Below are 14,271 nucleotides of genomic sequence, written 5' to 3'. Positions count from 1 at the left end.
CAGCCATAGGTACTATCAAACTCCCAGACTGTGTCAGGCCATAAAGACTAGTTGGGTTTTCCCCTCGCTAAATCTAGTTTGGTTATCTCCAGCGTGTAGGTTAGCACATCTACAGCAAGACTGGCATTCTTCTTCCAAGCACTGTTCCCCTTAGAATGAAAACTGTTGTACTGAACAAAAAAAAAAAAAAAAAAAAAAAAGGAAGAAAAAAGCAGCGTCTAGCAGACACATGCTTGGCAGGGAGCTGTCCACAACAGCGCTTTGTAGAATCACAGAATGGTTTGGACTGGAAGGGACCTCAAAGATCACCCAGTTCCAACCCCCCTGCCATGGGCAGGGACACCCTCCACGGGCAGGGACACCCTCCACTACACCAGGTTGCCCAAAGCCCCACCCAACCTGACCTTGAACACTTCCAGGGATGGGGCATCTACAACTTCGCTGGGCAACCTGTTCTGGTGTCTCCAGCTTTAGCTCCAAACACCTTTTTGGCAAGCCCATTTGGCTGCTCCTGGTTTTTGTTTTGGTGGTGTCATGTCCCCCCTGCCCCAGTCACACCGTGGTTTGGTGACCAACACTCCTGAAGCGTGACAGGGACTTAACAGACCACCTGCCAATTTAAGAAGCTCCAGGAATCCAGTTAGTGGCTCAGTACCACGCAACAAAGCCTTTATCCCTCACATTCTAACCTTCTCCACAGGTGAAGCCTGGTGCAGCACTGCTAGCCCCTGGTGTGTTAGCACACCAACATGAAAGGAGCCTGTTTTTCCATTCTTGGTGACCAGAGGTTTCAGGGAAGGAACTCTGGGAAACAGTTTTGTCTTTTACAGTAACTCACGTGGACAAAAGCACATCACCTCCTCTAAACCCAAGAACAGAAAACACTAAAGGGGCAGCAGCAAAAACTAAAACCAACTTTGGACAGGTGCTTGCAACTCAGAGCACACAACTTAAGAATCATAAATATACTTGTTTGCTGCTTTATTACAAAAAAGAGAAAGCTATGCTGCTAGCAGGAAAAGGGACGAACGTGTTTGTAATGTTAGCTGCCTGCCTGATATCAATACCTGAGTTTTCAATTTTTATTTTTAAAGATTTGAATTTAGCAGCTATGCTTTCCACTTTTTCAAAGCTTTTTTTTTGTTTGATCATTTACATCAAGGAAGACAAAGCTTGCCTCTAAAATTTAGAGCTTTGACTGTTCTGGAGTGAGTTATTTACAACAGATAGTACTGAATACTAAGAGCATCTAGAAACTCTAAACAGTCCAAGACACGGTTACTTGGTCGTTAAACACTATATTCCTCAGACAGCACTTCTGCTCCATGGCTGCAGATGTCCAATTTAAAATTTCATTCATTCAGACCTGTATAACAACGTTAGTCACCTGTAAGACTCTAAACAGGCTCCGCTGTGATCTGCCTCTTGTCACAGGACACGCAAGCTAAGAGCAGGAGGGGACGCACAGCTTCAAATTCCTACTCGGATGGCTGTTTATGATCCCATTCTTTGGCTACGATTAGGGCACCACCACAATCCTTTGGGCTAGAATGAAACGAGACATCAGGTTGCAAATAAATTTTACTAAAAATATTGGAAGAAGCTACTGCAAAGTTGGAAGTATTTACAATAGTTGCTGAAATATCCAGCACTTGAGGAATTCACCCAGGCACGGTTACAAACCACAAAAGGGGTAATGGCTTTAGACACGTGGCATGTGTTACACGATGAATCAAATCAGCTTCAAAGCCAGTCGTAAGATCTGCCATCGAGGCACCTTTAAACAGGTTCTAGGCTATTCTGGTGAACTAACCAGGCCTAACAAAGTTACTTCTGGACTCAGGTCAGCAAAAACTAACATGAGGAAGATGTGCACATGGCTGTAACACCAGTTTTCCTTCAGGATTTAAGGAGTCACTGGGTTTGTAGTTCTATCTGTAAAAGGCACCACTGCACTGACCATTTTACAAAGTGAAAGGATTGGAGACAGTTACTGAAGATGGAGTGACAGATTAACCTAGGTTTGACCTTTTTCAGCACTGAAGTGCAAGTTATCCCAGTGGATAAACCAAAATGATGGTTTTCGTTCTGCAGAACACACCATAACTTCATCAGTTTACTCCTAACATCCAAAGGAAAAGTGATTGCTACCAAAATATATGAACCTGTTGCTTTAAGATGGATTAGATAAAAACCAGGACATACTAGTGCAATATTACAATCCTAGAAGTGTTTTTGCTTCTTCACTCTGTGCCATGAGGGTTTCACTGGCATACTTCTGAAGAAGCTCCATCTTCTTTCTCCGTACAAGAGCTTCCTCAATCTGCAAATATAAAAACAGGATGACATTCAGCTTCACTGCGCTGCTGAAGCCTACCACGCTCAGCTATTAAGACAGGAGGAAGAAAACCACAGGAAACAGACTGTGAAAGTTAGAGGGGTGTACTAATGTAAAAGGAGTCGAATTAAGATAACTCAAGAGTGTTTTTAATACCCAGCTGAAGCTCATGGAAATCAAAAGGAGCAGTAAAATAGATGCCTTTGCTCCAGGTCTCTGCTCCTACTCTTCTTAATTAGGACATTGGCTGCAATTTTGTTTTACTCTCAGTACAGTCACTTGAGTTTTGTTTCAAACGACTGTCTCGGGTACAGCTCTCACAGATGCCAACAAGCGGAGTTACGCCACGCTAGTCCGCACCCCTCCAGTAACGGTCCAGCGAGTGTGCCTTTCACACCAGCAACGGCCATGAACCTCTTCCCTAAATTTGTCTGGAAGTGCCAGCGATGCACGACTCTTTAACAAGCTCGTACTTCAAAGATCTACTAGCGGCAACGTGCAAGACTTGTTTTAATCTCGGTAATGATTTTATATTTGTCCAAATCACACATAGAATCTCTCAAAAATAAATGTTCTGAGCCTTAGCTTTTTGTAATTTAGAATATAGAAGGCACAATCCTATAGGCGTAAAGCATGGAGTGATTTGCCACTAAAAAAGAGAAAAGATGACATTGACTACTGTCAAATTAGAATAGATTTCTAAGAAAAATCAGTGGTTATGTATTGGGAAGCCAGTTTTGACTCTCAGTTATGCTCTCTTCATTAAGAGAACACGATCAGCCAGAGAGCAACGGTTTTAATCATTATTTCTCTCCTGCAGTTTTGACAAACCATTACACATATTTTGTTGAATGTGCAGGATCATGACCTCACAGCAGAATACAACATTGTCATCTGACAAGACGACAGCAGGGAACAAACCACCACATGTTGTGTGATGCAAAAGTGTACCTACCAAAAGATACATAACTCCAGAAGCTTCCTGCCTACATTTCAAACAACCTGTCAACATTAAGGTAACATATACCCTAGAGCAGCTTCAAAATTTAACAGTCAATTCAAGGTCATACCACCAAAATAATTTTAGAAAGCTTGTGAGAGCAAACCCTGGAATTCAGAAATCATCCCATTAAACTAAAAAGTTAGACCGTCAGCAGAAAAGCACAGTAAATATATAGTAGGCAACCAGGGTTATCTTGATCTTAACACCACAATGCTTTCCGTCTGCGTAATAGTTATGAAGGTTTTGGAAATTCTCGGATCAAAAGGGTTATAGCAATGGTACCATAACTCTGGCCAGTTCCACAGCGTTTGCAAGAGGATTGAACAGCTGCCGGGCAAAGTCACAGATGACCTGCCACCAGTTAAGACCTCTATCTTGCAAAAGCCAGAGGGCATCTCTGCAACTTTGTTTTCTTATGCCTTACCTCCTGTTGAGATGGCACTGGAACATGTGCAATAAATTTCTGCTGGCCTTCTTCACCTTCTTTTTCCTTGCCACCCTCCTCATCAGACTGAAAAAAAAAAAAAAAAAAATTAAGCCACATCAAGTTTACTTTCTGAAGGAGTCCAAACCACCTTTTCTCACTTGCTCTGCCAGAAGAAACCAGATGGAGAACAATCAGCGCTACAAACACAAGAACTAGGCAGAAACAAAGGAACACAACAAGCATCACATTCAGATCCTGCTCCTTGACATTTTCAGGACTGCTGCTTTTGTCCTTTATACGGCTTTTCCTCTGCTGAGGCATGGGCACGAACACAGAGCTATATTCCGTCCTCTTCCATCTCTCTCTGGCTGCCATAGCAAAGTTCCAAACAGAAGAGGAGCTAGTCAGCTTAAGAAGCAAGTACCTTAAAAATACATGTTTCACTTCCCTGTATAGCTCTGCACTGCTTCTTTCTCACACCTGAGAGCTCAGCTTATGAATCATGAGATAATGCAGATAAAACAGGGTACTGAGGGAAGAACCAGTTTTACCTTGTGGACTATCTCCTTTTTTTTTCTTGTGATAAACCCGTTTAGGTATGGACTGCAAACTAAGGACTCATTCCTAGTACCCCTTTTACAGGTCTCTAAGAGCACAGGCAGCATCCCTCACTTCCCTTACTGGCTCTGGGAGCAGGGAGAGGAAAGGAGCAAGAGTCACGACACAGCAATGACTGCAGCATCAGCAAAGCCTTGCTGCATCAGGATTCAACCATAACCAAGACACTGCAACCCCTAGTTTCGCTGTGCGTTATCGAATTATACTGTACACAGAACTACTCATGCTCTTACTGACGTAGATCGTACTTGGAAACAAGACTGATCAGTGTTCAGTTAGCAACACACCACTGTACAAACGCCAGCATTTCAGGCAGTGACAGCTAAATCACAAGGTCTCAGCTGTTAGTTGTTTCTCACTCGAGTAACAAGTCTGCCCTAACTACCAGCTTTCATCACTCTCTAAGCTTGGACCAAGTGTACTCACCTACTACTTTTACTAAACTGGGACAATTGTATAGTAAGTTGGGCAGAGAGAAGGGCAGAACGCAGCAGCAGACAGGTTCTCTGCAAAATAACTCTACTTTCAAGAAGGCAGCAGAGAAGACACATGAAAGGTTACATCACCTCAGCCATCACATACCTCCTCATCATTGACAGCATAGATATTTACTTCCTCCTCTTCCTCCTCCTCACCTCTTGCAAGTCGCGCCTCTCTCTCCATTTTCCATTTTTCCACCGCTTCTGCTATAACTGGTTGGCAAAGGAAAAGGGCAAGTGTTATCTGAGAGCAGGTCAAAGCAGCACAGCCCAGCTGTAGCCCCAGTTTCCTCAACAGCAGCTCTGCAGCAACTGAAGCTCAGGCTCCCTTGATTTGTCTCCTATTTCCACAGCTTTTCCAAAAGACTTAAACTTCTTGCTGAAATCCCCTATATTGGTAACACGCACTTACTGTAGGACCTTGACGTAGTATCTAATAAACTACACCCACCTAGTCTGAGCAAAACCCAACGTCGGCGCTGTGAAAGCGTGGTACTTGCTAATGCCTTGAGTTGGGTGTATCCTCGACTCTAAATGTCATGGTTAAATACCAACCTACTTTCTGAGCTGAACAACAGGGGGTCCCAGGACCAGGCTAAGCAGCTCTTACAGCTCTCTAAGATGTCAACAGCTATAGGAATGTTGATCACCATGTAATTAATTAAGCATGATTACACTCCTTAGAGTGACCACCCACATAAGTTTCTTTTCGTCTCACAGTGTATTTCTCTTATTTTGAAGCACGACTCCAGTTCTGTAACTCGCTGCTAGCTAGGAGCCGTTAGGCTGCTGTATCTCTGCCACACAACAGAGTGCTGGTAAGAGCGTTAAAACGAGCTTTAAGAAGCTTAATCAGCGACAACACCAGTGTACAAAAGTCCAAGGGAGGTGCAAGACAGTCACTGCCCCTAGCTGTCAGAGGTTAAACATCAAAACACTCTCCCTGAGAAGGCAAGATCCAACTAACTAGCAGCACATGGCTGTGTTTTTGTGGTGTTTCATAACAGAAAAGGTACCCCAAATGAAGAAGTCTTTTCAATGCTTTGTTTCACAACAATTTAACTCTTCTGATAACAAAGTAAAAACTGCAAGAGTCCAGACAACAAGTGATCCCAGGACCACCTTAGCTATTGTGCACTAACCGTGCATTAATTCTGCACTAACAGTACTCCTGTTGGTTCTGTCAGCATCTCTAGCCTCGTTATTGCAAGTGGCACAATCACCAAAGATGGTAATTTTCTTAAATAACCACGTGAATCCAGACGAGCTACCTCTCCTGCCTGCAATTAGCAAGATGTGCAAGATGAACACAGAGAGGACTTTCTGGGAATGCTGCACCACACAACTTCCCTTCTCACACTGTCAGTTGTCTGCCAACCAGCTACCCTGCACTTGGTTTAAGGCTCTAGGCTATGCTGCAGGACACAGATAAGCAAAATATTTCCTTTATTCCCCTCTTCCTCCCTGTACTATAATCTAACCGACACGGCATGATCTCTAACACATGACACTATGAAGTGTGGAGACAAATGGAGAAGGGATAAGTACAAAAACCACACCAAGAGATAGTAAGTATTGATAAGTTACAAGCTTGACAACTTATAATCATTTAAACAAGTCACTTATTGCAGTTTTGTTTAAAGTTTTTTTCTCCAATTCCAGAGAGAGAATTGTATACAAAAAGAAGCACCATTCAAGCAAAATCCAATTGTTTTATCTGCTGTGCTCTGTGGAAGAACCTGCCAGGGGTTCCTGTATCAGGGCATTTCCTACAGATGACTGAGGATCTGCCTGCAGTTAAAGCTTCGGAAGAAGAGATCATAAACCAAACGTACAACATAAACAGCAACAAATTGCCAGGACGAGACCATGCTCACCAGAAGCACTAAGAGAACTACTTAGAAAACAGCTAAGCTCTTAAAGGGGGTGTACAGGCTCTTGCTCAAAGCTACACAAATACCAGAAGATGGCACACAGTCCTGAATTTTAAAGAGGGTTTCAGGAATTAAGACTCATAATCCTAAAGTCTTTACCAGGCAAGTCAGTAGAAATGAAGCTAGAGAACTAAGTGAGCAGACACATGGGTAAGTGTTATATATGGAGAAAGCATATGTTTCAAAGGAAAAAAATATTCACAAACATGCCGAAGTTCTGAGATAGATGACACGTGGATAAATTAACATAGGTCATCTAGACTTCAGGGTTTCCAGAAGGTCCCCTCTAATCTCCCAGGAAACTAAACAGCTGTGATTATGGATCAATAATTAGGTGAGACAGGAAACAGATGGTACAGTCAGTTTTCACAAAGGAGGGAGACAACTGCTTGAATTCCACAGATCTTCCTGCTGCAACCTACTCTCTTACATTCTTAAGCATGAAAAAGGTGAGGAAAAAAGGAGATTTTGCTTCAGTAGCAATCACTTGCTGACAGTATTAAAGCATTAACTGTAGCAAAGATGAAAGCCAACTCTGAAGCACAGCCCCTCACCCCTGAAATGCCTTTCACAATAGAGATTTAGATACCTACGTGACAGATGGAATCTGACAGCTAAGCTCCAGACAACACCCACAAGGGGAAAAAAAAATACCTATCTTAACTTCAGAGTCCACCATCACCACTTCTTGGACTGATTTACGTAAGTTTTGAATCTCACAAACCTTTCTTTTCATGTTCTTGTTCCAGTGGCTCCAGAATACCATCATCTTCATCCCTGTAGCCATAGTATTCCGCATCAATGGATTTCATAAGCTCAGCTCGCGTTTTCCGCGGCGGTGGGAGCGCTGAAAGAACACGACTGTCATTCATCCAGGGCCATCTCGGCAGCTTGCTGTGCCCTCCTGTTTCCTATCAACCTCACCGCAGCTACAGCCACCTCTCCTAAGCTGGCCACCAATGCACGACCTGGACTGCTGTCAGTATTGGGAGTACTGGTGTTTCCCTCTGGCCCGCACAGAACAGTTTAAATACACGACCCGATGCTTCACACCGCACAGTTCCCACCCTGTGGCAATTCTACACTGTCAGGCACGCGGTTGTTTTGTGCTGCAGCCCCAGTACCGAGCAAGACTACTACATGAAAGGAGTTAAAAAGTTGTCCCAAGCTCCCCCAGATCACATAGTACTTCTCAATTTTTCCTCTGCAGATGGCAAGTAAGGATGGCCGATTCAGTAGGTCTGCCTTGCTTTCAGGTCCAAGTCATTCCCACTCTTCTATGAGAAATCATTTTTCTCATTATGACAGCTGATTCCCGCTTCTAAAATCATGTTCAAGTCAACTTCCTTTTTTTTTTTTAAATTCTGAACTCAGAGTACTATTTAGAACTTATCGATAAAGTTAACCTGTTACACTGGAAAGTTTCTACAGAACATCAGTCCTTACCATTTGGAACTCCCAGTAGAAAACAGAGTTTACTCTTTTCCGTGTGCCTTTAATTGCAAACTGCCAAAGGCATCATTTGCATGAAGAAACAGCATTTAATTAATTACTTGTATTCAGCGTTTCATTTAACTGATCTAGAGACACAGGCCAGAATACGGCGTTACCTCAAGATACACTACTAGGTAGATTAATGTCTGGGAAGAGTTGCTATTTACTTACGTTCCTTTTCAAAAAGTTCTCTGACACCTGGTAAATCCTTTGCAGCTCCAAAATATTTGTAGCCTCTGTTTCCTGGAACTTCTTTCCCTTCATGATCTAACATTTTTGGTCCAATCCGCTGGAAAATAAACAGAGTTAATTGCTTAAGATTTTATTCCTCTTGCATCTTGTATTTCCTGTTTTCCTGAGCATCTTAATAGATGAAAGGATTGAGAAAGCAAATATACCAGTTCAAACTACATCACAACTAAAGGCCCTCACAGCTCATTCTGATAGTTTCTCTACTTTTACTACAAATCACACATTTAAAATGACCACACAAATCACAGAGTGCCCAAACAAAGTATCTAACATGTCTTATTCTCTGTACAAGTACAATCCAGTATCAGACAAACAAGCACCACTAAATCTGACAATAAGCACACTTCTAATGTTTTGGCAAGTGAGAGCTAGTGTCATTATTTCCTTTCCAGCAGTAACTGGGTGAGCCAAGTGAAAACCCTTCTGCAGACTGGTAGAGTACAATATAGAAAAGCATCACTTATTGATGGGTGAAATCAGACCATTGCTGCAAACTCTTAACTGGAAGGCAAGATCCCTTGAACCAGTGTTCCAAAGGAAAAGTCAGATTTGCTCATCATAGAAACAAGTATTTCTTCTAACACAACCTAATGTTTTTAGGGGCTGAATAATGTTCCCCTCTAACAAATGTTGGCCAGGTAATATGTGGTTAACTAAAGGCTGCACAGATTTTTCTCATTAGTCACTTTATTTGTAAGCAGGTGATTCTGTAGTACAGATTTCAATTATGAAGTTCACATAGTACAAAATAATCTACACTTACAGCATAATCAGGACCTCCTAGCTCCTTTATTCTGAATTCCCAGTGTCCTTTCTCCCTCAGAAGTTTGTTTATTTCATCATTCAGGTCCCGAATTCTGAATTCACCTAATCCAGCTGTTAGAGGGGGAAAAGGCAATAAATCAGGCAGCTTACTAAAAGCATCAGAGTAATTTCAGAATTTATGCAATGGAAGCAGTATAGTTCACGTGAAACGTGATTTTCGCTGTAACTGCTTAGGACTGGAGGTTCAAAAAAATAAAACATGATTAGAAAAATCTTACCATTTTGAATCTGTGCCACTTTCTTGGAAATTTCCCCAATGATCTAGTTAAATAAGAACACAGAAGTGAATTTCTTAAAAAAAAAAAAAAAAAAAAAGGCTAAAAAAAAATCCCTAGAAAGGTCCAACTTCTAGCTTTTTGATCTAGAAAATGGACCAGAGCTATCAATTTCAAATAACAACACAGATTTTATTCAGGTACAAATACAGTACCTCAGAAGCAAAAAAAAAAACCACCCCACAAAACAAGAACGACTTTTACAGCTGTACATGTGATGAGGAGAGGAGCATGTGAAGTACAGAGAAAAGCTGAGACACGACTGGGTTTGATCTGCCTTAAGAGCAGACAAAAAGGGAATAACCCATTGCTGTCTTCAGCTGCCTGGTGGAGGGCACAGGGAAGACAGAGACAGACTGTTTGGGAGGTCTGTGACAACAGGACAAGAAATAACCAACACAAGGTGGAATGGGGGAATTTCTGATTAAATTTGAGAAGGGAAAAAAATACATCATCAGGAAGGCAATAAAGCACTGGAACAGGGGCCCCAAAAAAGTTGTGGAATCCAAATCTCCGAGGACAGTCCAAACTCCGTTGGACACAGCCCTGATCAAGTTGATGCACCACGACCTACTTTGGAAGATCATACTCTTCGCCGTGGCGTTCAATCGGCATTATTCTGTGATTTAACTGTCAGCATACTGAAGAAGCTCGAAAAACATTTGTGAGCAGGCTATCTAAACAGGAAGTGCTACAGTTCTACCTACTATGGAATTGGAAAAAAAAAATCTACAGCTTGACATTACCTGTCGCCTCCACTTCTCAGCTTTGGGCAATTCATTGCACTCCGACGCAAGGAAAGGTCTTCGCTCCTGTTTGACAAAGTCACACGCCATGAAGTTTTAAGCCAGCATCAATATATTCACAGCATTTCATGCAAATGTTATTGCTTGATTCAGCCCAAACTACGCCACCCAGATCCAGTGCCTTCTGCTCCCACCGATTTTTATTAAGTGGAAAACAATGATGATCTACAGCCCTGCCAAATTAAACTATCACCGAATAGAACAACCTACTTAAATCTACTTTATTCAAAACAAATCTGTCATCTGTTTTTTCAAATCACCCCACAATCCTCTCCAATACAAATAATATTCCATTTAGGACAGCTGAATTACATCACTTCCAGTATACCAGCACCTGAACAAAATCTGCTGTTTGCCAAGTAGCTGTTAAGTTTAGGCCTTTCTTTCTCAATCACTGCTTCCTAAATATTGTAATTTTTTTCCAAGATGATTCTGTTTTGTACTCTCCCAACTACAGTTTACTCAAAGCACCTTCTTTACGTTCTGTTGACTTGCTTACAAAAATACTTCATCTTACCTCTAGGACTCTGTGCAGTTTTTTCTCCCTTTCCCTACAGTAGCACCCGCACGGCTCTGCCTTATACACTAAAAAGCCTTCCTTCACATAACATACCAGAAACTCTATTCCATCTTATTCCCTGGCTGTTGTTCACGGAATCTTCTCCATTACAGTTTCCCCAAACCGTTGTTTTCCACTTTAGTGTTCCATATTGCTCGCACTCATGTGTAAAACATCATTTCTTAAGGTGCAAACATAGGACACCTCAGATATAGTTTCCAGAATCCCTTCATCAGTTACCCAAAACTAAAAATTATAAACCTGTCCACAAAAAGTTACTGGGAACACTCTGATCCCCACATAAACGTTCTTACAATTGGAGTTGTAATTCAGTGAAAATCGTACAGGAAAATCCAGAGATGGTTGAGGATCAGTCTCTGAAGTTCCATGTGGGTTTAGAGGTGCTATTTCTTTCATTATGGTGTTGGGGTTTTTTAAAATACGAAGTTGCTGAGCCCATTTTTTGTCAATCTTACACCAATCAAAAAAAAAAAAAAGCTGCAGGACAGCAAAGACAATTATGAACAAGCACACAGGTGTCATGAGCTGGGTTAATAACCCACCAACGCTCTGTCTCGTGCAAGCCTCACGTTCACAACAATCCTGAATCCCTCTGGGTTGTGGGTACTGTTTTGTCAGAATATTACCAATGAACAAGGTTGTGAGAAGGATTTCTCTGCCTCTTCTGGGAAGAAATCCGAACAAACCTTGTGATTACTGTCCGTAAAAATAACTATACATGCATCAGTTTGTGTGATTAGTTGTAAGGAGATAACCGCAGTCTCAAAAATAATTTTCATTTTCCGCCCGGCATGCTGCCTCTGCTTAGAGCATTATTGTAGCTTGGGGGTTTTGTTGTTGGGGTTTGTTGTTTTTTTTTTTCAAAACTATTACATATTCTACCTACATTACATTAAAAAAAAAAAAGATGTTCAATTTGCACTTTCTTCTCGGCAGGCATGCCAACATACCTCTGAAACATAAATATATATAAATTTTTAAACAGGTTATTTAGTTAAGAAAATTCTATTTACTGTTTGTTTTGTGTCACTGTGAAAAACAGTCCCTGCTTCAGCTGCTTTCCAGACAACTGATGTCAGACTCCCACAGGACACCTGTACCTGGCACAGGACCTTTCTGACAGCTGCCACGCAGCTCCGTACCCACTGTGCATTCCCCTCTTGACTGGGGCTAACGAAGCTTTGGCTCTTTCATATCGTACCTTAACTTTTCCTTCCTCCAGCTGAGCTTGCCGGAATCTTGCCAAGGCCGTCCTAAGGAAGAGAAAGGCAGCAGGTTTACTTTTACAAATCTACATTCCAACGGGAAAGAGCTTTGCTCCGGATGTTTACTGTGGACTTAATCACAGCATCTAGAAAACAAAGCCTTGGACATATTTTTTGACTAGCTCTTCTGGCTAGCGACTTCTTCAACACTAGAAATCCCCAGTGGTTAATTCCTTAGATTAATATAAATCCTGGTAAGCAGCTGATTGTTTTTTCTGTTTAGCATATGCCAGCATGTCAGATATTAGCAGCAAAAGGACGTCAACAAGTTGCAAGCACAAAGTTTACATACCCTAGCAGGGGATACATCAAAAAGCAAACAGGAAACTCAAGATAAAAAAGTTTCAGTAAGGAAAGCAGCAGTTAGTAATCAAATTTATTAACATTACCAAAATATTCTGAGTCTCTCACAACTGATCAGAGACTGCACACACTACAGTTTTTTAATACGCAGTTTTATTCATTTACTAGACATATAACAGTTACTTTAAAAAGCACAAAACAAGCATCTAAGCGTTTAAAACCTTTAACAGCACACCTATACCCTCCATCCAAGCCAATTATCTGGGCTCCATCTGCTGTTAAGAGGCATTTCCAGGACAAGAATCACACTGTCCAGTTCAGTGTCCCAGATGCACTGGATGGGCTCAGTCAGAGAGCACCTCGCAAGGCACCAGGCAGCTGTAGTCTCTCCAGCCTCTCCCAGACTTACTGTTACAAGGTCGGAGCGTATTTTGTGAAAAAGAACGAACACCAGACAAACACACTGAAAAGCCTCTAATCTCATAGTTCTAAACATGTGGTCTGCAAACCTTTTTGAAAAGTACTCAAGAAAGTCGATATGAAAATAAATAAATAATAAAAAGTGTTCAAGGCCAGGTTGGATGGGGCTTTGGGCAACCTGGTGTAGTGGAGGGTGTCCCTGCCCATGGCAGGGGGGTTGGAACTGGATAATCTTTGAGGTCCCTTCCAACCCAAACCATCCTATGATTCTGTGAAATATATTACAAAACATTGGTTCAGCCCAAGCCACTCCCAAGTCAGAAGAATTACACTTAAACCAACGCTTTCAGATCCCTATCCAGCCCGCCGCCTCTGCTTCCAAACGGGAACTGCCCAAAGCTGCAGCGGGCCTTCAGAACACGTTTCCCCACGTTTCCCACCCGGCCCTTGCTGCTGCTCTCTCCCACGCCGGTCAGCGTGGCACCGCCTGGCGCAGCCGCACAGCTCCACGCCACCAGCGCACGGGTGCTGCGCACCGCTCCTACTCCCACCGTCTCCAGACCAGTACAACACACCAGTAAGCACCGAAAAGCATTATTAAGCTCCCAGTGCTTTACAAAGGCTGGAGAGGGGGTCCCGCGGGGTAAGCAGGGCTCCGTGGGTGCGAGCCAGGGCACGGGTGGCTCTGAAGCCAAACAGAGCCGGGGTGCCAGGCGTGCGGGACACCACGCACACAACAACGATCGTGCTGCTGCTTCGGCAGCGCCCCCAGGTAACACGGAGCCGGCTGCGGGACCTGCGGGGCCCGCGGGGCCCTGCCCCCAGGCCACAGCAGGCGGTGCCGGTACTGAGGTGCCCGCTGCGGGGTTCGAGCGGGCCCCCCGCGGCCGGGCAGCCCCAGCCGCCCCCCCGGCCCTACTCACATGGCCTTCTCCGCGTTCCGGGCCTGAAAGAGAGAGAACAGACGGGCCGTTACCGACGGCGCTCGGCAGCACCTCGCCTCACCGCCCGGCCCCACCGCCCGGCCCCGCGCCGACGCGTCCCCCGAAGGAGGGAACGGGCACCAGGCCGCCGCCTCGCTCCTCACCCTCACCGGGGCGGCGCAGGGGCACCCCGCACGGCAGCCCGGCTCTCCGCGGGGCCCCCGTCGCACCGGCGGAGAGGAAGCGCCCAGCGGCCCCGCTGTACGCAGGCCCCGCACTCACCATGGCGCCAACCCGCCGCCTCGGCCCCGCGCCGCCCCACCGGAGAC

The 14,271-nt window shown here is 43.8% G+C and overlaps 2 protein-coding genes across 2 annotated transcripts in view; both read right to left on the bottom strand.

Moving 5' to 3' along the window:
- LOC104371126 (haloacid dehalogenase-like hydrolase domain-containing 5) overlaps positions 1 to 1,417 on the bottom strand; it is a 15,883-nt gene extending 14,466 nt beyond the window's left edge. The window contains exon 1 of the mRNA XM_086619371.1: positions 1,388 to 1,417. The gene's annotated coding sequence lies outside the window, so the exon portion shown is untranslated. The remainder of the gene's footprint in view (positions 1 to 1,387) is intronic.
- ISY1 (ISY1 spliceosome associated protein) lies at positions 1,080 to 14,271 on the bottom strand. Its single transcript, XM_086619375.1, has 12 exons — positions 14,225 to 14,271; positions 13,943 to 13,965; positions 12,233 to 12,284; positions 10,392 to 10,457; positions 9,589 to 9,631; positions 9,309 to 9,421; positions 8,465 to 8,582; positions 7,524 to 7,646; positions 4,969 to 5,078; positions 3,766 to 3,852; positions 2,206 to 2,323; positions 1,080 to 1,545 (listed from the first exon to the last, which is right to left on the bottom strand). Exons 1-11 carry the CDS (start codon positions 14,225 to 14,227, stop codon positions 2,216 to 2,218), a joined length of 846 nt encoding a protein of 281 aa, XP_086475501.1. The 5' UTR covers positions 14,228 to 14,271; the 3' UTR covers positions 1,080 to 1,545; positions 2,206 to 2,215.

Source organism: Tauraco erythrolophus, chromosome 12, assembly GCF_009769465.1.
Source record: "Tauraco erythrolophus isolate bTauEry1 chromosome 12, bTauEry1.pri, whole genome shotgun sequence".
NCBI classification, from domain to species: Eukaryota; Metazoa; Chordata; class Aves; order Musophagiformes; family Musophagidae; genus Tauraco; species Tauraco erythrolophus.
The sequence above is the reverse complement of the archived record's forward strand: the minus strand, read 5'-3'. Positions and strand labels throughout refer to the sequence as shown.

Bases quoted from the DNA above. Each gene is read 5' to 3' on its own strand.
- ISY1 (XM_086619375.1), bottom strand. The intron at 9,632-10,391 runs GTAATGTCAAGC...TTATTTAACTAG, and splicing joins CTGAGAAGTGGAGGCGACAG to ATCATTGGGGAAATTTCCAA. The intron at 3,853-4,968 runs GTATGTGATGGC...TTTTTTTTTCAG, and splicing joins ATGCTGTCAATGATGAGGAG to TCTGATGAGGAGGGTGGCAA.